Source organism: Pecten maximus, chromosome 13 (genome assembly GCF_902652985.1).
Source record: "Pecten maximus chromosome 13, xPecMax1.1, whole genome shotgun sequence".
Taxonomy (NCBI): domain Eukaryota; kingdom Metazoa; phylum Mollusca; class Bivalvia; order Pectinida; family Pectinidae; genus Pecten; species Pecten maximus.
In genome coordinates this window covers 15094699-15122313 of record NC_047027.1, presented here as the reverse complement: position 1 = coordinate 15122313, position 27615 = coordinate 15094699, and the positions used below count along the sequence as shown (strand labels likewise).

Sequence of the window (27615 nt, the reverse complement as noted above, 5' to 3'; positions counted from 1 at the left end):
TCACCTAAATATGCTTTTAATGAACACATTTATCGGATTGTAAACACAAATAAAATAAAGCAATAGTACTTTGTTTGGCCCTACATAACCCTAGCTGTTGATGGATTGTAAATCCGAAAAAAACAGACAATAACGAATTAAACCGGTCTGGAATATTCTGAAACTTAAGCGGTAAAATATAATAATTTTACTTCCTTGGTATACATGGTCTGATGAACATCTGGGCATTACTGTGTATCCACCTGTTGGCAACTGAAAAAAAAACAAGGACAATTATATTAAACAGTTTCAAAAAAATAACATACCAGACAAGATGTTTTAAAAACAAGTATCTACGTGGAGGGGATTTATATACCAGGATATGTAAAATTCCAGAGAAAACCCATCAATACCGCCAATATTGTTAGGTAAAATTCTCTCCAGGATTTGTTGGTACCTTCATTACTGAAGATAGTATACTATACAATCCTTCTGCCCAAGAAACACTGTAACACGCCTCTTATTATAACGCGGACTTTATCGTAATATCTCGCGATGTGAAGGGAAATATCAATCTTTACAGACTGGACTCGAACTGGGAGTCATAATGGTTAGAAATATTACCCCATTTCGATCCGAGCAGTACGGGACAACCCGCGTGAAGAGTCCGGCGGTTTACCTGGCCGTCGTCTAATAAATTGTACCAGAATGCTGCCGCTCCCTGAAATACAATAAATGATTATATAAGTAATAATAAAAAGCAACTTATTGCTTCAAGTGTAACAATACAGGGCGTAGCGCGACCATATTTGATGCGTAAGCAACCGGGTTCTGGGGGCATCCTAGACCCTGCCTACACTACTTCTGAAGACGACTATCTCAGAAATTGTCCTTCGATCGTCCAGAGTAGCCCGAGTTTCAGCGTAAAACGAGGGTCTATATGGACGGAATATAACACCGACTTGGGAATAAATTGGTGTTTTTGGGTAAATAAATATCTAATTTATCCATATATGTAAGGTAGGTGTTATGTCACACCCGATTTTATTGTATTTGCATCAAATTCTTAGCGACACCAAACGGTGTCGGAGAATTCCACGTTTTCATATAGTAGTGCGCTCTGGCCCTACACCAGACATGGTGTCAGGGCCAGAGGAAACTTGGGCTACGTCCAGAATTACGTTATCGCAGCTAGGAACATCCGGGTAATTTCTATATTTGACCCTCAAATGGTGCCATTTGGGCTATCTAAATACCAGATACGACAAAATTCTCCAGATAAGTCAATGTTCATGATTAACGTAAAACTTGAAACGTAATGGTCAGTAAATGACACAAGAGGTTTAAATTATTCACAACAGACGTCAAAGGTGGGGTCAACATTTGGTCCCCACATATATGAAAATGAACCATAACCCCACAAAGGATTAGTCATTACCACTACGGATAGTCCTGCTGGACCTCCTTGCATAAAACCAGATTGAGTGACGGGGGTACTCTAACAAAACGCTCGATATTAGTCACAGGTGATTGTCAATTTTCAAATAACTAATATCATTGCATAGTGTATAAATTTACAGTTATTGTGATACCAAATATGTTATATTGGCATACACGAAGTAAGCGTAGTGACACCTTTAATTAGAAAAATGTGAATTTTTCATAAAGCAAAAATTATATCCAACATTGTCAACATGATTTTGTTTGGTTCTAATCAGTCTACCTTTTATACTTCTCAAAAAACTTTCCACATATACATGTATATGCTGTATACAGACAAAAAATGTAATTTGAAAACCGCTAAAATGCTTTTTTGAGCACGCCAATCATGCCCTATGCATAAATACCAATAATCATGAAGATGCAAAAAAAAACTACTATTTTTTCTATTTTTATGGCATACCAAACCACATCAATTATATTATGCATGATTTGAAATAATCTTTAGCAGTTATAACATTAGAAATATGCTTTTTGCAAAAGTTAGCAATCCTCTGAACAGCTACCTTAAGTCTGAGACTGTAAACTTTAACAGATAAAGTAAGAAATGATAACCTTGTCTGACACCCGACACAAGTTATTTTCTCACCATATGTATATTAAATCTGAAGCTTTCATCTATGCGAGATAGTCTTTATTAAGTTTCAACAACTAGATCTACATATATCTCATTAAGTTCACTTACTAAATACCCATGTCAGATAAGGTTTTCATTTTTTTTCAGAAATCCTCATGTTGAAAGATATCATTTTTAGCCAACTTTTAACCAACTATAAAGGTAAGGTAGACTAGATCTGGAACTATCCAAATTCAGTTGTCTAAAATGAGAATTTTCTCATTTGTGATGCAGATTTGCAAGGTTTGTTTGCTTAAATCAGCAATAAAAATGAATATTTTCCATGGAAATATCGTAACATTTGGTATCAAAATGTTAGTTGGAATATCCTGAACACAAAGATAAAATAATTTTATGGTAATTGTGTCATATGATACTCTGGGGGGAATTATATAGCAGCATCTCTAACAACGACAAAAGGTGTTGGTCAAGGAGGTCCCATTTTACACAGAATTAATTCTGAAACTAACATTTCAGATTTCAGCTTCTCATACCCATACATTTTTGTATTTAACATATTTTGAAAATCCAAGCGGGGGCCGATGCTAATGTTAAATCTCCATATATGTTGACCCAACCTTTGAACATTTCTTTACTTAAATAAACCTAATTTGGAAAATGATGTGCAAGCACAGGCTTACATGGCAGCTACGGGCCTGACATATTGGTGGTATACATGTACATACAGCACATGTAAAATAGCATAAATTGGGATCAATATCAATCCAAAGATAAAGCGTATATAATAATACAGTATTGGTTTGGTTTGGTTTATTTTGTTTAACATCCTATTTACAGCTAAGGTCATTTAAGGACGGCCTCCCGTGCGTGCGACATGCATGCGTGTGGTGAGTGCGCATGTGTGTTTTGGGAGGCTGCGGTATGTTTGTGTTAAGCCTCCTTGTGATAGGCCGGAACTTTTGCCGATTTATAGTGCTATCTCACTGAAGCATACTGCAGAAGACACCAAGCAGAGTAATACAGTATATAATACACACAAGACTGAAATTTGATAATGACTCATATACAGAATGACGAAGACCAAGGGAAAGTTTATGGTGTACATTGTGATCACTGACTTAGTTTTGTCAATTGGAAAACTGTATATTGGATTCTGTCCCTGTTCTCATTTTGAGTAGTTGACATTACCTGGGCTTGATGTAACGTAACAATACTAGTGCCGTCGAAATCAGGTAATACACACATGGAACACCGTATTCATGAAACCATTTTCATGCTAAATCATGAGATCTATGCTAAACCACACTTCCTTTGAACTCGCATAAATCATGAACATACAGTATGAAAGAAAAACTGAACATTGAAAATAATATCTCACTTGAAGTCTTTCAGAAATTTATTCAAATCATTGAAACATTATTACCTCCGATATCTGAATGATCGCCAAAAGTATTTTGAGGATGAGAACGATTTCAAAATACGCCCATCTGGTCTTATTCTCGTACTTTTTCAAGGGTCTACACTCAAATCTATGTCAACGATATTTTGTTTATGTATCCCTTTTTCACAGTTGTCCGGTATGAAACGTAATAAGACATTTCTACATCGCAAAGTTATAAGGCGGGAGAAAACTGGTCTTACCTCCACCACTGGTATGCGCACGCGCAGGCGCGGAAACACTGTGGCGCCACCTGCTGTCACAGAACTTAACTACAATAACAAAAACAAGGCATTATGTATGCTTGATAAAACCGTTATATCAAAACTCGTTTACTTAAGTCAACTGTGTTTGTACTAAATTCGTTAACACATAACTGCTTGTATTTTTGTTCTGACGTTCCCTGAAATTTTGGGTCGTTTTCTTGAGTCTCCTCTTTCTCAACCCCAAGGAGGTGTACGATCATGTAAATCTCACACGGGTAGGGAAAGATAGCTGGCACGCGCTTTGACGCTACACACAACATAACATCATTTTATGTAGCGTAACCACGTTGCAATTGGATGACGTCATCTATTTCGACGCACATTTCATGGGACATCAATGATGGCGAAATGAAAATCACCATGAAATTTTGTGCTTTTTCTAAAATCAAACCTGGGTGTGTATCTTGGAGAGGAATATATCAAACCTTGTGTAAGAGTTTGGCTGGCCAGCACCAGGATTTTGTTGGGTGCAGCGGACCTTATTATTGGGCACTCCAATGTGCCCTGAAAAGAAGACAAATTAGAAACTATCCTCGACCCTGCACTGAGAACTTATCCTGTGTTCAACATCAAACATTAAAAGGACTCGAGATGTTGGTGTGTAGTATAAAAAGCAATGGCCACACATGCGTTAAACAACGCAGCTTAACATACCCGGAAATAACCGACCAGTGAAATTAAGCGTAAGTTAACATTCACGGAAATAACCCACTTGCACAAAAATAGTCATGTAATATACTAAAATGTTCATTTGAACATGCAGTTTCTTAAATAAACCTAATTTGGAAAATGATGTACAAGCACACAGACTTACATGGCAGCTACAGGCCTGACATATTGGTGGTATATACAGCACATGTAAAATAGCATCAATTGGGATCAATGTCAGACTAAAGATAAAAAATAGACTTCTGAGACGATTAAATGATTCATTATACTTAAAAATAACGTAAATTCTCAACACTCTTGAACATCATGTACATCAATACGTGTAGTGTAGATGTTACAAGATAATGCAGCATTCACACACTCACTTTGAATAGCACTATCACAACCATCGACGGATACCCACGGTTGATTGTGCACCGTATATAATAATACAGTATTGGTTTGGTTTATTTTGTTTAAAATGTTCATTTGAACATGTAGTTTCTTAAAATCACAAACAATTTCCTATAGATGCTTACAGCTTTTGCCTAAAGTTACTTTGTAGTAAGATATAGCATGGAATAAGTCTAAGCCACACAAATAACCAAACCTGAAATATAGCCAAGCTGTTATACTCACAAGTGTCTATAGCACAGGGTAGGGATATTTGCTTGACCGGATTTTACTTTATGTCAAATATAAACACTTACTATATTTTGTTTTGACCCCGAAATGCAAATAGCGGCTGTAAATAATTTTACACAAATATGGCATAAAGGGAGACATTTAAATCAATAAAAATGTCCCTATATTATACTTTTAAGACATCTGATCATAGTAAGAGGGACCTTTTTAAGACAAATTGTTAAACTGGTGAGTTTGGGGCCTTTTTCAGAAATATGCATATTTTACCCCAAACTCAACGGTTGTAATTGTTTTTCAAAAAGCAGTCTTCTTGCTACTTTCTAGACTTTTTTTTATTGTGTCTAATAAGAGTAGTTTTAGTGTTTAAAATACCTCCTTATATGCCATATTTGTGTGATCTTATTCATAACTGCCATCTGCATTTCAAAAATAAAATCTGTATTTATGCATATTATAAAGTCATATGCCAATGCTACTATTTTGTTCTTTAGACTCATGTGAACAATTCGACATGGCTAATTGTGCAATATATGCGACATAAATGAGCTAATTATGCCCCCTGAAACATGCCTTTTTCGAATGTTTTGTTGAAATTTACAAACAGCTTAACAAAAAACATGCCAACAGCAAGTCCCACGGTTTGCCATGATACTAAAAGTTCATCATATTACTTCTTTTAAACTGCACCACAGTGGGAATTTATAGGCTTGTAAAATAACACTGTTTAGACTGGACTTTGCTATTTAGATGTCCCTTAATGTGCGATGCAATAACCTGCAATTGTATGCTAGCTTAATCTAACGTAGCCTAACGTACTTCGACATAACCTGCTTCAGCGTAATTTAACGCAGCTGATCGCGGCAAAAAAAATAAATAAAAAAATTAACGTACATATTTGAAAATAATTTAATGTACTTACTTCATCTAGTGTACTGTTCTGTAGTTACACGTGTTTGACCGTGCCTTAGCGAAGTTTAACTTTCTTATCCTTTACGAACTTCAATGAATTTAAACACCTTAGTTTAACCTTCATTAAATTTAACTTAGTTTAATTTGTAATTACCGTGAATATTTAACGCATTTGTGATTTTGCTGAAGATTCAAATCCAGAGTTAGTTTAATTTGTAATTACCGTGAATATTTAACGCATTTGTGATTTTGCTGAAGATTCAAATCCAGAGTTGTTAAATTACATCTAAGCAGGTGTTATATGTTGGGGACATGGCGTGCCTGGTGATCTGGATTCCACTTTGAATTATATGGCGTCTCTTCGATGAAACAGAAGACACTTCCCTTTACGAAACTCATGTTTATATTTGCATGGTACTTTTTTTCTAGATTTGGTTCAGTTTCTTATTGTTTAACACCCTATCAACCGCCAGAGTCATTTAAGGACGGCCGTGCGTGCGAGATGCATGCATGCGATGATTGCATTTGCGTGTTTTGAGAGGCTGCGGTATGTTCGTGTTAAGTCTCCTTGTGATAGTCCGGAACTGTTGCCGATTTATAGTATTAGGTCTCAGTACACATGCACTCTCTAAAAGTTCTGTTACACTTCCATTTTAATGAATATAATCAAAGTACAAAATCATGCCAATCTTGTTTCTATTATCATTTGTATATGTTATTAATTTATTTGACAATCATTTCTGATGAATTTGATATGTTTCAGATAATTTAATATATTCCAAAATTAGGACATTAAGGAATTGTCAAAAAACATTCTGATTTCATTAATATTCAATATATCCTCCACGTGTTCTGATCACAGCCTGTACACTTTGGTTTGGTTTCGTTTATTTTGTTTAACGTCCTATTAACAGCTAAGGTCATTTAAGGACGGCCTCTCGTGCGTGCGACATGCATGCGTGTGTTGAGTGCGTATGTGTGTTGTGGGAGGCTGCGGTATTTTCGTGTTAAGTCTCCTTGTGATAGGCCGGAATTTAGCCTGTACACAGTCAGGCATACTCCTTATCAATGTTCTACATCTCCTAGCAGGTATCCCATCCCATGTCAGCAGTAAGCCAGCTTCAAGCTCCCTTAGGTTTCTGCTCTTTTTTCGACGAATTTCCAAGCCCTGATATCTCCAAAAGTTATCTATTGGGTTCAAGGCGGGTGACTGTGGGGACCACTCCAAAAAGTGAATTTTGTTTTTATCTTCCATTCATTCACAATTCTTGCTCGGTGGTATGTTGCACTGTCATCCTGGAAGAAACAGTTGTTTCCATAGCCCAGTAGATGTGCTGATGGTACAGCGCTATTTTCCAAAATGTCAATGTATTTAATTCCGTTGAGATTTACTTTCAAATGCGTGAGGTACCCAGTCCCTCATTAGGACATTGCACCCCAAACTGTCACACCATCGCCACCACCGCCACCACCACCACCACCAACCAAACTTCACTGTAGGCACTACACAGTCTTGTCGCAATTGTTCATTGCCTTTTCCTCTAACATACGTCCTGTCATCTGTTTGTAAAAGGTGAACCTAGACTCATCAGTCCATAAAACCGCCGACCAGTCCACCCAGGTCCAATTCGCATGGCTCTATACGAATGCCAATCCACTCTGGCGATGGGTAACAGTCAAAGGTGTTTTTTTGACTGCGACACAACCTTTTAATCCGACATTTTCTAGTCCCATCCTCAATACTTGTCAAAAACATGTTTTAGCAAAACTTAACATATGTAACATAACTTTTGGAGGACAGTGTATGTTGCATCCGTGTTTTCAAATTTGAGTAAATAGCAGAGGTAATGTTTACATGCCAAAATCCTAGTTCTAACTCAAAATCGATACGGCAAAATGAACAATAAATATACATTGCCATACAGGCACTAGAAAAATACGGATTTGTTTACATGCCGATGGTGTTTGGTTGCCTTGATACAACTTACGTAAAACATCCACGTCGCCACTCTATCGCCAGAACCGACAAGGAATTTAGGTATTTTGGCGTCTTCCTGTAAACAGAACGTGTAAATGAGAAAACTTTTGCATTTAAAACTAGATAATCAAAAGGCCAATGGAAAATTAATCAGGACAACATTTCCGTAGTTTCAAAGGCAAGACTTGTTGTTTTGGATGTCTCTATTTTTTTTTTATTTTTTTTTCTTTACGACCTTACTTAAGGTATGTTTGTTTTCGACAGTTGTGTTGTTTGATTCGCTTACCATCTCGAACTTCTTTTGTTGTCGTTTATTATCTCATCTAGTCCGAAGTGAGACAGTTTAAGATTAACCCATTTATATAGTGTGGAAACCGCATCATCGCTGTAATACATGTAACTAGCATGTCACGTTTTTATTTGAAGAAATTCTTCAGATGGATATGATGTACTGAGAGTTATTTTATTTAACGTCCTATCAACAGCTCAGGTCATTCAAGGACGGCCTCCCGTGCGTGCGGTGATTGCGTTTGTGTGTTTTGGGAGGCTGCGGTGTTCGTGTTAAGTTTCCTTGTGATTGCCCGGAACTTTTGCCGATTTAAAGTGCTACCTCACTGAAGCATACTGCCGAAGATACCCAGCAGGGCACCCCACCCGGTCACGTTATACTGACAACGGACAAACCAGTCCCACTCCCAAAATGCTGAGCGCTAAACAGGAGTAGCAACTAACATTTGGAAGGACTCGGGTATGTCTCGGCCAGGGACAGAACCCAAATCCTTCCTCACAGAGGCAAACGCTCGGTTAAAGGCTAAACGTGAGGCATTGTCAAGGAAGACATAAGGAAGAAAATAGTTGTTCAGGGAGACGAAAAAAGGTAAGATCTCAAATTTAGCAGGCTCTTACGATCATGCAATGGGGACAGCAGGTGCAATTCTTACGTCGTACCTGCAGCGTCACCTATATGTATCAATAATTAAGCCCCAATATGACTCGCTATGACTCGTCATTGATGTATGTGGCCAGACGGTGGAGATGCAGGAGGAAGGTGAAGGAAATCAAAATGGTTCCAAACACATTACAGTATGGTTTGGTTTCGTTTATTTTTGTTTAATGTTCTATCAACAGCTAAGCAAAACAAAACGTTACACTCACCATTGGGTCGAGATGTGGCCTATACATGCCCCCGGAGCCGTAATTCAGGACCTTGGAATAATCGCAAATAATAAATGATAATGGGACAAATGTCTTTTATATCAACTTTTCTATACCATGCATCATACATATAGATCATCAATACATAGACGAACAGTTCATTGTTATTAAAGCCACATACTCCCAAATATATATATATATCAATGTTTTCAGGCTTGATATATACCAAACAAATTATCCCAAATCCAATTTGGAGGAAAATGTGAATATATGAAAGTAAAAATGTATATGGGAAATTAAAAAAAAATTCTCAAAATTCCAGACTGTCGCTCAAGATTGTACTTTCAATTTCAACATATTTTATTGACTGATGTTAATATCAATATAGGATTGGACATCAGGCAGAGCCTATATAAGTCCTCTCCTTACATAAAACAGGTAAACAAACTTAAACATATTTACATACAACAAATATATATATTATATAATATTATAATATATAGCATTATATAATAAGAAGGGAGGTATCTTCATAGATTGTTTTGATTTTTGCATGATTGGAAGAAAGTAACTTCTTAGGAGATGATTGAATTTTTGTGGTAAGAATATATAGATATGCCTATTTGGTCAAATTGAGCTTATTCCCCCCAACAGCTACAGGCCGACATTCCATATGTATATAACATAATAGCCATCCACTGATGGGGATCAAAACCCAATTTTACCAAATAGGTACATATAGTTTATGCGTGGAGTTACAGTAAAGCTTACAAATGATATTTTCAGTCTAGAATTACTGCTGTAGAAGTTACCTCGTTTTAACATGTATATTATATAAACTATATTACAACAATGCCAATTTCTATCCAGTCCATTCTCCATATTATGGTGTTAGGGGTGCACTGTATATGCTACATAACTAAATAAGTTTCAATGAAGAACAAAAATAAGACATAAAACAAAAATTAAAAATTAACTAGGGACCAAAGGGAACCTACATATGAAATTTGAGAAAGATCCCTTCAATACTTTCTCAGACATAGCGATTACAAACTTCAATTGTCAAAATCCAAGATGGCTGTCTGTCGGCCATGTTGTTTTCCGATCGGTTCCAAAATACAATATGCATAACTAGGGACCAAGGGGAACCTACATATGAAATTTGAGAAAGATCCCTTCAGTACTTTCTCAGAAATAGAGGTAACAAACTTCAATTGTCAAAATCCAAGATGGCTGCCTGTCGGCCATGTTGTTTTCCGATCGATCCCAAAATACAATATGCATAACAAGGGACAAAGGGGAGCCTCATATGAAATTTGAGACAGATCCCTTCAGTACTTTCTCAGCAATAGCGGTAACAAGAATTGTTAACGGACGGACGGACCACGGACGAAAGGCGATTTGAATACTGCATGTCAAATATCAAATCATTCAGTTTCATGTATGTACTGTGTTACACATTTTAGTATGTTAATATTGACATTATTGTTACATAGATTACATCCTTTTAAAAGAGCATTAATATTATAGTGATTGTGGTCATCTTGAGTGTTTATTTGTGCTAAGTTTTGAATTACATGTTGTCTAGCATTATCAAATAAAGGACATTCAAATATGAAATGTTGAATATTTTCACTTACATAGTTACATACACATGCTGCTGATTCAACTAGGTGGTCATTATAAAGATCTGAGTTTAGGTTTGAGGCATTATTTCTTAATTGGCAGAGTATTATGTTATATTTTCTTTGTCCATTGTACTTGAATATATTACTTACCTCCTTATTATTATTATAATTTGTATATTTAATGAGTTTTTTTTAATTGATTTAATGTATTAGCATTTAAGACTTCTCTGTCTAATTGATTAAACTCATTAAGAGTTGATGGGAAATAACTTTTTGAGTAACGTTCAGTTCTGCAAAGTGGGGGGTTGAAGAGACGATTATATTTAAGTGGATATCTAATGTTTGTTGTCATGAATGTGTGGTTCAATGATATCTGCAAGGTATTTAGGTGTTTCATTGTTTAATATTTTGTACATTAATATAAGTTTGTGATTCTTTCGTCTACAGTCAAGAGTTTCAATTCGTTTCGATGTATAATTTATCATGGGATGTCCCCCTTCTTAATCCTGTAATTATTCTCAGAGCTTCTCGTTGGATTGATTCTAAACAGATTTTGTTTTGGTTTGTACAATTATCCCAGATTACATCCCCATATTCTAAAATTGGTCTTATGTATGAGGTATAAATGGTCAATAGGCTTTTTCTATCAACTTTGTGTTTTAGCAATCTTAGTATGTTCATTCTTTTATATGCTTTATTAAAAGTATTGTTTATATGAGTGTTCCATTTTCCATCATTACTAAAAGTTAGTCCTAAATGTTTATGATCCACAACACAATTAACTATAACACAAGCAAATATAAAATTTATATCCCATTTTATTGCCCATGTATTTATATAATCTAAATCATTAGTTAACTTTTCAGAAATTTCCATTTGGTTATTGTCTATTATTTCATATAATGAAGTATCATCAGCAAAGAGTTTAATTTTGCTTTCAATACAATTAGTGATGTCATCGATATATATTAGACATAAGAAAGGACCGAGCACTGAGCCTTGGGGAACACCTGCATTTACAGTTCTGAATGTTGAATAAAAGCCTTCTGTTGATACTCTTTGTTTTCTATCAGTCAGATAAATTTTTAAACCACTGCAGTACAAACTAGAAAAATATGGTATTAAAGGTAGAGTAAAACTCCATGCCATACTCTATCAAAGGCTTTACAGATGTCACAGAATATAAGTTTAATTTCATTATTTTTATCCAGGTTACTTACAATAGTATCATATATTTCTGATAATTGATTAATAGTGGAGTCTTTTGGTAGAAAACCTGACTGGTGTTTTGTAATTATGTCACAGTCTTTCATATAATTGAACAGATATTTAAAAATAACTTTTTCGATTATTTCACTGAAGCAAGGTGTGATAGATATTGGTCTTCAGTTAATAACATCACTATTTGATCCTTTTCCTTTGTAAATTGCATTTAAATTAGCTGTTTTCCAAGAAGATGGAATTATACCTGTTTCTAAAGTTTTATTGCATAACAGTGTTAGGGGATGTATTAGAGATGGATTGTACTTATCATATAAGCCAAGAAAAAAAAATTCCCACATTATTCGGGACAAAGGTAAATCAACATATTAAGTATGATGCTTCCACAAAGAAATAGCGACCACAAGGATAGTTAATGGACCGACAGACCACAGATGTGGGGCGATTTGAACAAATTTAAAAATAAAATACCATTCAAATTCATAAGTCATTAATAGTAATATTTCTAAAACATTCTAGATTAATAAAAGATAAGTCGATTACACCATAAAATAATAATAATAAAAAAAAAACAACAACATAAATTAAGCGAAAAAACCAAACAAAAAACATAAATTAAGCGATATCGATTAATTGCATTGTTCATATACCCGTAATTACCAAAGTTCATTTTCCCGTCAACGATACAAAGAATCGAAAGTCCCCATCGTTTTGTGGTTTATCTTAATCAAACCAGATAGATGTTCATATCACATCGTTACTTAAATGTTTTCGTTTAATGACTTTTATTTCCTTAATTATACATGTATAAGACTTTAACTTTTAATGGAGATTCATGCATGGAAATCTCCATGCATGTTAGAGGGTTCGATTAAAACACTCTTTATTTGTAAATGATATAAAAAAAATAATGTTCAGACTTATGCTAAGCCCGTTCTATCACCACAACACAATTTCATGATCCGAGTAATTCCCCCTGTATGTAATGCCAGTATTGTGTATTATCAGGGAAAAACAAAAGGATATCATCCTGTACTAAGTTCATACCTGTAATGGTTCGGAGTCACTGCACCGCATTTTTTGCGTATTGCTCAATCCAGTTATAAGTTTTATCTTCCATGCTAAACGGAGGATGAATTCGTCATCCAACATCCAGTGTCTGTCAAACAAGAGCACAACAAATAAGAACTAGACATGCAAAAACATTACTCAGGCTAATTCACTAGATAACTAGCCGACTTTGCTGTTAATACATTTGAGATGATAATATATGAGTTAAATATATTGTGTGTATTGTCATTACGACTACAATCTGGACGATAGATACGTGAAGATGGTGTCTTAACGGAGCGAAGGTCATTCTGTTTATCTGACCCCAAATTGCATTCATATTGACAATAAATACAATCTGGCGACCTATCATTACATTTACTGTCACTGGTGAAATATAGCCTGGATTGTTTTTCAATGGCTGTGCGTGTCAGATATCGGTGAAAAATATTCTTATTGAAATAACACAATCTAATATCAAACAACTATATAAAAAGGTGTTAAAGTCATGTATAGTGCTATTGCTAAATGTAGAGATCATAATTTATTTATAGATCGTCAACTTGACATTTTTAATGAAGCTATCAAACCTGTTTTATATGGATGTAAAGTTTTTGTAACTACATACTTATTGAACGTTTGCACCTAAATTTGTGTAATGTTAAAACGTCTACGCCCAATTTTATGATATATGGAGAACTTGGACGGTACCCACTTGCTATTAATGTTAAAAGTCAGAATGATTGGATTAAGGGCTAAATTGATAAAAAAAAAAAAATAATCAGAATAAGCTAAGCAACAAACTATTAACAATTGTGTCAATCATATTATAAGTCGTCTTGGTTGAAAAATATATTTGAAGAATGTACATATATCTTACTAGGTATATTTAATAGTCAAGATTTTTTCAAGCATAAATAGGCTGAAGAGTACAGTATCTCATAACCTTAAGGCAATTATATTTAGCCAGAGAAATAAAAAATGTACTTCCTCTAAAGGAATCCATTACAGAATCTACAAAACTGAACTCTATTTAGAGAATTATTTACTAGAACTTCCTGGCAAACTAGGAAAAGCTTTCTCTAAATCAGGTACATTTATACCAAAATACCAATCGAACGTGGTATATGGTCTAATATACCACGTGAGAATAGAATTTGCACGTAGGCGGCCAATTTCATTATTTAACTGTATCAACAACTTATACTGAAAAGCAGACGCAAATATGTCTCAATATTATTATGATAGACCAAATACATGTAAATTTCATACATTATTCAATTGCGTAACCCAAAATGAACTTATTTCATTGGCAAAATTTGTTATTGATATAAATGAGATAATAAATTCACAAAACTGGTGTCCATCCTGTTTTACCGCTAGCATTATTGTTATTCATATGTTAATCTTCATATTCTATGCACTGTACTGTTTACGAAAATAAACAAGTGTCAATATCATTGTTCATGACGTCAGGGAATGGGCAATGTTGTTACGTCATGAACCATTATGACTTAATTCAGATTTACAGCATAACACAATCATGCCGAATACTCAGCCGGGGTCCAACATTATACCAACCTTGGATTCAAGTGCTGAAAACGACGAAAGAACACCTGTCGGGACAGGTACGCTATATAGGGAACAACCAACCAATTGAAAAAATATATTTTTGAAACAGCCCCTGTGTATAGAACGTTGAGCCAAGGATAAAATGTCTGGCAGCCACTGATTGGCCAGTATGTTATGAAGTGAGAAAATAGATATGTAGCCTGATAGGTAACTATCAATAAGAAATGTTGATATAAATTTCTTAAGTCCGATTGGTTTTTTTCCCAAAAGTTCACGTAATAATAGTAAACAGGTAAACATTTAAGATTTTTGAGAATTTTTACTGCGAAATTCACCTATTTTCAAAATGGCTACCCTGGAGAAAATTTGAGCTGAAGGACCCAACTTTTTTTTTTGATTAGGTGTTATATCAGACCCTAAACTTTTGTTATAAACCATAATCGTCATATTCAATTCAAGGATTTGAATGAAATAATCCAAAACGTTAACACTAAGGTCTATGGGAAAACAATTGGTTGGTTGGTCTCTTTAGCATGCAACCCCAACCTATAACAGGGGTTGTGATAATTTGGACCTGCATGTCTCCGACGCAAATAAACAGAAAATCTTAAATGGGGAATATATAGTATTCTTCTTCCCAAAAATGTAAACCAGCATGAGGTTTCTCATAAAGTTGCGATTTTTGAGGGCGAGTTGGTTATTCAGCCCAAAATAAATGCCAATAACTCTTGGACAGATGAATTTATCATATACATGAGTATATACATTGATGTATACCCTGAGCATGCGCAGGGTATGCTTTAGTACATGCAGTCTGTTCGATTAGGTGCTTCTCGCTCGTCCAACATGGGTTGGAAGCAGTACCGCCTGCGTAAATCTAGGCTTGATTGACCCTGAACTTTGGCTTATATGCATGCTGTCATCCTCTGCAGCAGTGTCATTGATGAATAATTCCACAACTCCTAATAAGGACACTGAAGTGTTACGATTACAATTATAAGGGCCAGTGTTCGCGCCCCCAGTGTCAATATAAGCATAAAGACCAATAACTTTCAGATAGTTCAAAATTTTGTATATACTAACAGACTCGAACAGTCTTCAGACTTGCCATGCTGTTGTAAAAACTCTCTTTTGCAAGTTGTAGATCAATGCAATCCAATAGAATGTGTTTGGCGGTAAATGGTTCAATGCACACGATGCACCGGGGTTGGTCCTCACGCTTCAATAAGTAGGAATGCGTTATATATGTATAAGTACCAAAGCAAACGGGTGGCATACGACTCATTTATCACATCCAGCTGGGGAAAGCATTAATGACTACACTGACCCCTTTAAAACACTGATAAAATATCAGCACTAGGTATAGGTTGCTTAATAGCGAAGAAAGATATACAATCAGCTGTCCATCTGCTGCCTGTTAATCCAGCAGATTTTGATAGGTTTCCAGTTTCAAAACCAACATTTTATAGATAAATGTCTCCCCATGGCCTGTTCAATATCTTGTTCTTTATTCGAAAAGTTTGCGTCTTTTTTTGGAATGGCCGATCAAACATAGGTCTGGTTTAGATTCAGTTGATCATTATCTAGGGATCGATATTACTGGATACAAATCTAATTCCTTTCGTATTGGGGCGACAACAATGGCCTCCGTCAACGGGGTGTCCGATGAGGACATTAAACGCTTGGGTAGATTGGTTTGGTTTGGTTTATTTTGTTTAACGTCCTATTAACAGCTAAGGTCATCTAAGGACGGCCTCCCGTGCGTGCGACATGCATGCGTGTGGTGAGTGCGTATGTGTGTTTTGGGAGGCTGCGGTATGTTTGTGTTAAGTCTCCTTGTGATAGGCCGGAACTTTTGCCGATTTATAGTGCTACCTCACTGAAGCATACTGCCGAAGACACCCAGCAGCACACCCCACCCGGTGCTTGGGTAGATGGGTTAGCGATGCTTATAAGGGCTATATAAGGACACCAGTATTGTATCAGGATAATTATAGTTTAAGTATGATCACAATTATGCTCGTTCGTGTTGCTAACAGCATATAGGTTTCTTATAGGTAACATCAGAATATGGATCTTTGGGTCGTCCATAGTTAAACGTGGTTTCATCCACGCCAGAGGTAGGACTGATAGTATCTTTTTGGGACCAGATGACCTTGGAGCATTTAGTTGGTGGCAGGGTCGGAGTAGCTTATCAGCAACCTTCAACCACATTAGAAAGTTAGAGGATAACCCAAATATCTTGGTAATTCATTGTGGTGCTTGTGATTTGGGAATCATTCCTTTGAAAGAATTGCGCAAAAAACTCGGAGATTGTGTGTCCTATTTATACAGAACTTTCCCCCTAATGCATTGTTAGTGTGGTCATAATTACTTCCTCGTCTTACATGCCCTCTCTGCAGTAATCAGAAAGCAATGAAGGAAGGTCTGGTTAGGTTAAATAGTTGCATGGCTACATACATTCTGTCACATGGTGGGGGTTACATTCGTTATCCTGACATATCATGGAGTTGTCCAGAATTATTTGCTGAAGATGGGGTACATCTTTCACCAATAGGTACAGATATATTTCTCAACACACTTCAGGGAGGTCTGGCAGCTTTTATGAAATCCACAACAGATATTTTTCCTACACACAATCCATAAGTTGATTTAGTTGGCTGCAGCTTTGTCTTGGTTTGTGTAGCTTCATCCCCTCTACTTTGTGGCGGTGGTCAGGCTATGCCTGTCCATTGGCGGATGCTGCTACATTTACCCTAATTACAGCTTCAATGAATCAAGTTTGTAGCTATATCGATGAATGATTAAACTTGACCTGTTAAATTGATATTAAACATCATCGATTGCATTGTTGATCGGTTCAATTAATTGTAAATTGCATTTCGCAATGAACCTTTATTTGATTGCATTTCGCAAGCTATCTGCAATTATTTGTGCAGTTCGCACTTTCTTGAATTATTTGTGCAGTTCGCATTCGAGCTTCAGATGTCTGTTCCCAGGGTCTGTATGCCCATTTTATTAATCTTCAGATGTTTGTTCCCAGGGTCTGTTGATTTTTCTCATTTTTTTGAACATCTCATTGGAGGCTTGTCATATACCATAGTTCAGGGTCGGTATCCTCAAGTCTATAGATAAAGCTGTGGCCAAATTATCCCAAAAACAATGTGTCTGTCATTTGTTCGATTGAATGGTCTTTGAAAACAAAATGGTTACCTTGGTAAATATTTTCCTGCACATTTTGACTTTCAAACATGTTAAAATGCAAGTTTTCTGAGTTAAGGGATAAAAAGTAGCTTAAGTACCTTTCGAGACGAGTTTATGAAACTCGCTTCGAAGTTTTAATTTTTGCTAACTAAGGATAACAAAAATGGGGGAAACTGAAAACATAATTTCATCAGAAATTCAAACTACTTATATTCAAGACACTTTTGTGTCTATTTCATAAATCATATAACAGTGTTTTAATATTTATTTTCCGGAATACTGTGCTAATATGTGTTGGTTAATTATTATATTCCTAACAACCTGTCAAATCTGAAGAAGGTAGTTTAGGCCAACAAATAGTGAGTAAATATAATATGATACGGAACAACATCAAACATAGTGATAAACTCAAATATTTATATAGTTGGAAAGAAGTTCATTAGTCCAAAAATATTGATAAAAAACGGTGCGAGACGAAAAAACATCAAACAAACGAAATATGTTAAACATGTAAAAATTGTATTGATATGCTCAAGTATATGGTTAAAAACAAATGTGGTTATGCCAACTCATAATGTGGTACAGATCCGACAGTTTTTATATAGTTTATAATTTTGTATATAAATATGTCGGTTTGAAGTTGTTTTAAATACCATAGATATATCATGAATTATTCGCGAGTGTTATCCTTACGTTTGGCTCACCCTGGTTAGGGTATCCGTCACGGGTCCAGTTGTCAGGGCCACGGAAGAGTCGAGGAACTGTGGGTATAACATGGTAACAGTTTAGTGAATTCTGTATAATGTTTTCACAACAATAAATATTACCACTATTTAGTTTACAACGAAACAAGTGATATCTAATGACTCTTCTTGGTGAAGATTCACATTCACGTCAGAGACGGTATCAAGCTAGATCGCCAATGCAAACCAGAGTTTATTCTCACGCCAACAAGCAGTGATTTGTTCCGACAGAAACAAAGGACGCGACCCAAAGTATTCATTGGGAAATGAAGAAGTGATCTGAAGCGACCCGAATGACCTGTTGTGTTGAACCGTGATAAGCGGATTGATTGAAGACGAGTCTATAGTCATTTAGGAGAAAGAGGTGCATAGCATTATGTACAAGTAGGTAGCACTGGTAACTGTTAAAAGTCTGAATTTTGGCAAAACATCTGAGTTTAAAAATACATATCTGAATATCAGATGAAAAGTCGTAATTTTTCAGAAATACATTTTAGATTCCGATACGTTGTGGGGAACGCAGGTAAGTATTATTAAATTCCGATTTTCATGCTGAAATTCAGATATGTTTGGTAAAATTCCGATGTTGTGTTATTTGCCTCCGGACACTCCTTCTTGCCGGCTAGCAGCACGAGTTTTCACACCTCCAGTGGAGCCGGATGCTCATGGTCCACCTGCACCAGCTTACCTTTACCTGTGCTGGATAAACCATCCGCGTGCTACTCGATCGGTCAGCAATATATCATACATCGGTCGCTGTAAACTTCAACATTACGGCTGGTAAAGTGTTTGATTTGTAAGCTTTATTACATTCGTCTTTGTTTTTTAGTGAAAAGGCCAGTCTCGTATGCGCCGAGGGTTTGATAATGGTAGTTGCTACTCCTGCTCAGCATATTAGGAGTGGGACGACTGGTTTACCCGTTGTCAGTATAATGTGACCGGGTTGGGTGTGCTGCTGGGTGTCTTTCGGCTAAGCTTACATTAATTTACGTCATGCACTCAATACCCCGAAACATAAATGAAAGGTCAACACATCCATGCACAAATGGAACTGCTCAATTTGCATATTCCATGAAAAGGTCAACGCGACAGGTCACTCTGGTTTGCCTATTGCTAGGTTCATCGAGGGAGAGAAAAGAGTGAAAATGTATTTGGTACTGACGGAAGCACCACGAGGCATTTTATAATGGGAGGAAACCGGTGTACCCGGAGAAAACGCATGTGGGCGTGGTTTGTTTTTTTGGTTTGTTTTTGTTTTACGTCCTATTAACAGCCAGGGTCATTTAAGGACGTGCCAGGTTTAGAGGTGGAGTAAAGCCGGAGTACCCGGAGAAAAACCACCGGCCTACAGTCAGTACCTGGCAATTGCCCCACGTAGGTTTCGAACTCGCAACCCAGAGGTGGAGGGCTAGTGATAAAGTGTCGGGACACCTTAACCACTCGGCCACCACGTGGTTGAGACAGGAAAATACCTTGACAGGAACATTACATTAATGGATAGGGGTGTACTTATCTCTAAATATAATCTATTTGGCAAGTTTCATATATTTTATAATCGTAGAACATGAACTTCCTTATGTTCTAAAAGTGTGCAGTAAAAAGTTACACATTTAATCATTCATGGATGACGTCATGATAAAATATATGTACATTTGGAAACGGTGCCATTGTTTGTCATTACATCTTCCATAGATATCCAAAATTCGCTTTAGTCCCCTTTTTGAAGGAGACACCATGTAACAATGAATCCGATTTCCCAGCATTATAAAGCAGCTCTTGTAAGGATGTTCAATCAGATGTGAATCTATGAACACCCCGACGGCGTTGTTAGGTCTATATTGGGACTTTCTATTCATTCATTGGATTTTGTACTTAACAATCGTTTTTTAAAATCGCAGTATGTTTTACCTTGCGACTATTTCCTTGTCTTGGTTTTGACACGAGGTAAAAAAATTAAAATGGCTATATTTTCGGTTTTACTTACATGTTTAGAAGCATCAGCTTTTAATTGTTCAATGTCAGATTTCGATATAACATCGTGGAACAACGAAATTCTTGGATTGCGATTAAGAACTTCTTCCTTCCCTCGAATAAATGGAACTGTGGTCTTCGTTAAATAGCATCTTAGGGTCGATAAATATGACCGAGTCTGAAAAATATTACCATATAATTATTTTGAAAATATCAACATGGCATGATTATCAGAATGTTGTTGAAAGCGTAATTTCATTTTATAATTATCAATACATTAATAATTTGCATACTGATATACTATCATACATTATTGTCAGTAAAATATTAATATGGCTACTATTGTTACTATATTGTGTGGCAAAAATTGCATAATGATCAAAATATTGTTAAAAATCTTAATATAACATGGTCATTTAAATATTGTTAGAAAATTATATACTTGTATGGTATGATAAACGAATCAGAATATTCACTGAAAAATATCAACATAGCATGGTTATTAAAATCCATCCTGAAAAATCACAACTTTAATTTTACCAACTTTTAAAGCCAAGTTACCAGATAATTTACACACTACGTAAGACACGTGTTCCGTACCTGATTATTCCGGTTACACAGTTCCTTGTACATTACGTCCATATCATCGTTAGGGGGCGGCGAAAACGTCCTCCGCTCCGTCTCTGCTGCACGGGACTTGAAATAATCATAGTTCGCCCGCATTTCCGTTGAGCCTGTATACCACGGTATAAGCACTTCCTTTATACATTAATCTTGATGCCGAAAATATTTTTGATATCAATCAAATCTTTATCAACAGCTAAGGTCATTTAAGGATGGCCTCTGGTGCATGTGACATGCATGCGTGTAGTAAGTGTATAGATCGTGAATGTACCGACATAATCTTCGCAGAATTATGATTCCTGGTGAATGAGCGTAGAGAGAAGTTCGGCTTCTTTTTTTCTTCTTCAATTTTGGACCGCAGTCTATGAAGCGCATGGATCCACACATCGGATCAGGTAAATTTCCGAAAACATAGTCCTTTTTGTAATTGAGTGGTGTAGAACGTTTAAGCAGTCTAGATAATGTTAACTAATTATAATACAAAAACCCGGAACCATACAGAACACTTTGGATAATGACGCAACTTTGAATCATTCTAAAAATAATAGTCGGAAATTTCTAGAATCAGATACGATTATTTCTATTTAGACACGCAAAATTAACAGCTAATGTGTCTAATTCAACAAAAACGCATATAATGTTATGTTTACAAGATATCCTGCTCAATACACTCTTTTGTAGTAATTAGCGATTTGCTGATATAGTATTAATTTTTTTCATTCATTTATAATTTACTTGATCCGATATGTGTGTGGATCCATGCTCTGCATACGTACTCCTTTGGGATCATGTGTAGTATATATTTTGAATCTTGGTCAGTCAGAAGAATTAAATAGATATTTATTGGATAGAACCCTTAACGAACAAGAAAAGAACAAAAGTTAAATGAATAAAACACTAATATATGCACTCGCACTAAAGTAAAAAATGAAAGTATCTTACCGTTTATCTGGAATTTTTCAAGAGTTTCCACCGATTTCCATGGCATGCCATACTACAATGGGAAGCAATTTGGTTTGGTTTGGTTTATTTTGTTTAACGTCCTATTAACAGCTAAGGTCATTTAAGGACGGCCTCCCGTGCGTGCGACATGCATGCGTGTAGTGAATGCGTATGTGTGTTTTGGGAGGCTGCGGTATATTCGTGTACAATGGGAAGCAATCAGAATGAGGTAGTAATTTTTAACGTCGTATCAACAGCTAAGGTAATTATGGACGACCTCTGCGAGATGCATGCTTGTCGATGAAGCAGAAGACGCTCAGCCTTCCGGACACCCTGTCTAATGTTCATTGTATGTTTTCAAGTGTCTCTATGCAACCTGTATTTTTGTTCTTTTTTTTTATCATGGTTTTATCGATTTTGAATTAAGATTAGTTTCGTTATTATGTCCGCATTTTCTGCTGTTTTTATATGACACGTTGATTGGGTTGGGTAGAAATGGAATTTTAAACATTACAATGTTGAAGGTTTGAATTATCGTGGTTACCTGGCTGTAATACAGTGCTAGTCGAGAGTTAATGAATTCCTCGGGTAAACTTCCATCGCCGTTATATTGTCCTGTTTGCTTCCTCTCTGATAACGCGATCAGCCACAATATGCCCCTGTATGAAGAGTAAACAAAGTCTACCAAAATAACTGTCTACGATAGGATTGGCTTATTTTGTTTAACGTCCTATCAACAGCTAATGTCATTTAAGGACGGTCTACCGTGCGTGCGACATGAATGCGTGTGGTGAGTGCGTAGGTGTGTTTTGGGAGGCTGCGGTATGTTCGTGTTAAATCTTGATTGTCAGGAACTTTTGCAGATTTATAGTGCTACCTTATTGAAGCATACTACTAAAGACACCCAGCAGCACACCCCATCCTGTCCCACTATACTGACAACGGGCGAACCAGTCGTCCCACTCCTAATATGCTGAGCGCAAAGCAGTAGCAACTACCATTTTATAAGACTCTGGTATGTCGCGGCTAGGTTTGGTTTGGTTTATTTTGTTTAACGTCCTATTAACATCTAAGGTCATTTAAGGACGGCCTGCCCGTGCGTGCGACATGCATGTGTGTGGTGAGTGCGTATGTGTGTTTTGGGAGGCTGCGGTATATTCGTGTTAAGTCTCCTTGTGATAGGCCGGAACTTTTGCCGATTTATAGTGCTACCTCACTGAAGCATACTGCCGAAGACATCCAGCAGGACACCCCACCCGGTCACATTATACTGACAACGGGCGAACCAGTCGTTCCACTCCAAATATGCTGAGCGCTAAGCAGGAGTAGCAACTACCATTTTTAAAGACTCTGGTATGTCTCGGCCAGGGGACAGAACCCAAAGTCTTCCTCACAGGGGCGTACGCTCAACTAAAAGCCAAAAGTGAGGCATTGTCAAGGGAGACATTAGGAAGAAGAAAGTTGTTAAGAAAGAAGAGAAAAGATAAGATCCCAAGTTTAGTTGCCTCTTACGATCATGCAATGGGGGCAGCAGGTACAATTCTTACGCCCTACCTGCAGGGCAGTCGCGGCTAGGTGACAGAGCCGGTAGGGTATATATGCATACACAAATAAATGTATTTTACATCTACTTGTGTAAGCGTGTACGAGATGTTTCTTTCCCCTCACCCTTGTGTTATGAGTTAATCTATGTATTTTTTTCCATTTCTATTCTGTATACAAAAAAATCACTGGTTGATTCATCTTGGTCATTTCATGGTGAGGATTTATATAGACTTTGCCTATCATTTGATCAAGTAACTTTAAAATAAAATTTGATGATATGAATTACCAAATTATTTGTACAGAACTTTGTCATCAAATAGAGAAAGCGGCATCTTAATACAATATAACATCAATAAGAGTGTTAGTTTATAAAATAATGGTGATTTTATTAAAGACAAAATTATTTCAAATTGCATCCTGCCAAAAAAACTCACTATGCCTAATGGAAATTATATAATTTAAGAATTACGAATAATACAGTGCTCCAGATAGCCTGCGTGAATGCGTTTTTACGCGCTATTTTATGCAAAAAACGCAAGAAAAAAACATGAACTTGCGTCATTAACGTAATAAAATCCGGATAATTGCGTCAGTTACCGGCTCTATTTTTCAACTGTTTAGAATGTATGTGTAGCATGTCACAGAGACGCTTGTAAACTTAGCGTATTTTTACCGTTCATAGAAAGATCGTGATTATAAACAATGGCGCTATCAAAAAACCAGTCATCGTTGTTTGAAATGGGCTTTTCGAAGAAAGAAAAACGCCCAGATCGTAATACCGAAACATTCATCAGAGAAGTACTAGACAAAATTATTCAAGGAATAGGTAGAAAGCATCACAGGACGTTGTCAAAACGAGGAACGATCGATTCATGGAGTAAATGTTACGAATGGTTGAAGGTAGAGATTGTGTGCCAGTCGGACTCAGAGGGATGTAATGTTCTGAACTTAAAATGCTCGTTGTGTTTAAAATGTAAAAAAGACAATGCTTTTACTAGAGGCTGTTCGAATATTCAGAGAAGTGCGCTTAGGCGTCATGAAATGTCGGAAGACCATGCTAGTGCAATGGATACTCAAAGTCGTCAAAAACAATCGCGACAATCATAATGTAACAACCTCTGAAAATGTCGAAGATGTTGATGATAATGACGACATATGCGAAAACAAATAAGAAGAATGTACTTATCGTGTGTTTAGGACAATTTACTACGCAGCAAAGGAAACGATCCCAAGTGAAAAATATAATTCGTTGCTTGATCTACAGAGATTAAATGGTGTACATATATCGATGAAAGACTTGAGTTGGGACACTATCAGAGAAATGCAGGATACTATCGCTGATTCTATCAGTAGAGAACAAGTTAAAATGATTAAGGAGTCCAAAGTCTTTTCAATTATGATAGACGAAAGTCAAGATTTAGGTAAGTCGTTAATGAACATAAAATAATTTACTTGTTATGTCATTAGTTGTAAATTAGACACTGACAAAAGAACTGTTTATGAAATAGTACTATTAAATTAAAGAAATCCATAAACTCATATATTTTTTAATACATGCAGGTTTTATTTCAATGAATCATAAGGTCTGACCGTCTATTTTAGTTTTTCATTGTCAATGTTTTATCATTTCAGGTGTTGAGAAGAAACTTTCCATGTGTGTGAGATATGTGTCTTCTGGTGAAGTGAAAACAGAGTTCCTTGGTAATGTTGAAATTGCTGATGGAAAAGCATACACAATTACTGATGCTGTCCAAAGTCATCTATCAAGTCTTGGTATTGATATGTCAACTTTGGTATGTCTAGGAACTGATGGGGCGGCAACTATGTTTGGAAATAAAACTGGAGTTGGTGTACAACTTTTAGCTAAATATGCTCCTTTTCTGGTACATACACACTGCATCGCACATAGACTTGCTTTGGCCTGTAGTGACACTATGAAGGAGAAATCACTCGAAGTACTACACACTTTCAAAACACGTTTCAATTCCCTATTTTGGTTTTTCAATACCTCGGCATGCAGATCAAATAAATTAAAACAAATACAAGCACTTTTGGAGGACCCAATTCTGAAGATTAAAGAACCTCATAATGTAAGATGGTTATCTCTATGTCAGGCAGTTTCTGCAGTGTATAAGTCTTACCCATCAATAGTGTCAGCTCTATCCTCTATTGCCTCTGATGGGTCAGGGAATGCTACAGCAGAATCACACTGTAAATATTTTAGCTCATCCAAAGTTTGTCTAATCACATCAATGATGATGGATGTTCATGAGTTGCTAAACAAATTAAGTAAGGAGCTGCAAAAGAAGTCTGTTATTTAGTGAGATTAAGCCTCTATTCGACGGCATAACATCTGCGCTTGAGGCTTTACAGGATGGTGAAGGGCGGTGTGAAAGTGAATGTTTACAACTATTGAAAGATAATTCTGAGAATGGAAAAACAAACATCAAAGGAGTTGAACTACTTAATTTTAATGATACAACTATAAAAAAACTTTAAAACCCTAAAAAAAAAGTACATAAAGTGTTTGATAGAGAATATAAACTCACGACTTGATCAACACTCAAGTGACATTATAAGTGAAATTGGGATGGTATTTGAGCCTAAACATTTTGACGAGGAGTTAGGAGATAGTGCTATAGAGAAGTTAGGTGAACACTATGGCACATCAAAAGAGGTAAATTTATATGTTGATGACCAAGATCATAAACGGAATGTTTCTGAAATCCTGGACAAAGATAGCCTTTTAACAGAATGGCCATTAGTGAAGGGTATGATCAAGGGAGCATACAAGTCGATGGAAACTGAAAAGTTCTGTAAACGTGTCATTTTACTTCATTCTGAAATGGTACCAAACTTCTGTATTTTGGCAAAAATTGCACTCACTATGTGCATGACTTCTGTGGAATGTGAGAGATCGTTTAGTGTGCAAAACCGTCTGAAATCAAGATATAGATGTTCTCTAAAAGCTACAACCATTAATACTTTAATGAAAATTAACATGCTGGGCCCAGATATTAATGAGTTTGCTCCAAGAAAAGCTGTGCAACTGTGGAATGCTAAAAAAAGAAGACTATGTGTGTTATTTAAAGCCAAAAAGTCTTCAGCTTCATAAACAAATGTGCATTATAAGTTTGTATTTCATGGTTTTAGTGGCTGAACATGATTAAAAGTTAATAAAATAGTACCTATTAATTTTCAAGTAAAATATTAACTTCAGCATAAAATTCACATTTAAAATTTCTTTAATGAATGAGTTCCAATGAATTGTATCAAACAAACAGCAACAAGTCAAATGTGCTGTGCATGTTTAAACATTAAGTAAATAAAACCTTGGCACCAATTTACTACGGGTCTTTTTTGTTTTGGTATGTTTCCTCTTGTTGAATCCAATATGTATACGGTATTTTTGAACATAGTTTAAAAAGTTGAAAACTGAAGAAATACTCTTCACTTTGTGACATGAGGGGTAAAAACCCCTTTGCTTTGTGGGGGTTGGAGTGAAAAGCCCCTCATGTCAAAAAGTTATCTGGAGCACTGAGTTAAACCCAGTACTTAACACATACCAGTATTTATCTCCCGATTCGCACAGTGTTTCCGCAATATCCAGCACCTCCCGGTCTGTAAGAGGGTCAGTTTTGGTGTGGAGAATTTGACCGCGTATTAGACCTGGAAGGTCAAGGTCATACATGTCCCAAAGCCTGATGATACTCTGTAGAGTGCCCGACACGTCTGTTGTGCCTGGCCAGCCTTTCACCTCGGCTACTGACAATGTCTTCGATTTATTAAAACCTGCAACATGCATTATCGTGACAGTTTGAATATAAAAATTTATTATTATTACTCGAGTAAAATCGCATGTGGGTTAATGTTGCATATATAATTAAAAAGAACTAAAATCGTTATGCTTTTAAATAAATGCATTATTTAATAATTTCCCCGTCAGTTCTGTTTGTTTCCTTGACCGGATTTTAATGTTAGGTGTCCAGCGTCCTTATCGGGATGTTTTCGTCGGTCCTC

At 36.3% G+C, this 27615-nt stretch overlaps 1 protein-coding gene across 1 annotated transcript; it reads right to left on the bottom strand.

Annotated features, from left to right (window-relative positions):
- Positions 1–20: 20 nt before the first annotated feature.
- Positions 21–27436, bottom strand: LOC117340480 (prolyl 4-hydroxylase subunit alpha-3-like). The gene is made up of 12 exons (XM_033902239.1): positions 27162–27436; positions 22595–22709; positions 22051–22102; positions 21085–21218; positions 20498–20662; positions 18464–18531; positions 12992–13103; positions 9096–9146; positions 7951–8016; positions 3698–3766; positions 604–700; positions 21–252 (listed from the first exon to the last, which is right to left on the bottom strand). Exons 1-12 carry the CDS (start codon positions 27398–27400, stop codon positions 188–190), a joined length of 1233 nt encoding a protein of 410 aa, XP_033758130.1. The 5' UTR covers positions 27401–27436; the 3' UTR covers positions 21–187.
- Positions 27437–27615: the final 179 nt, after the last annotated feature.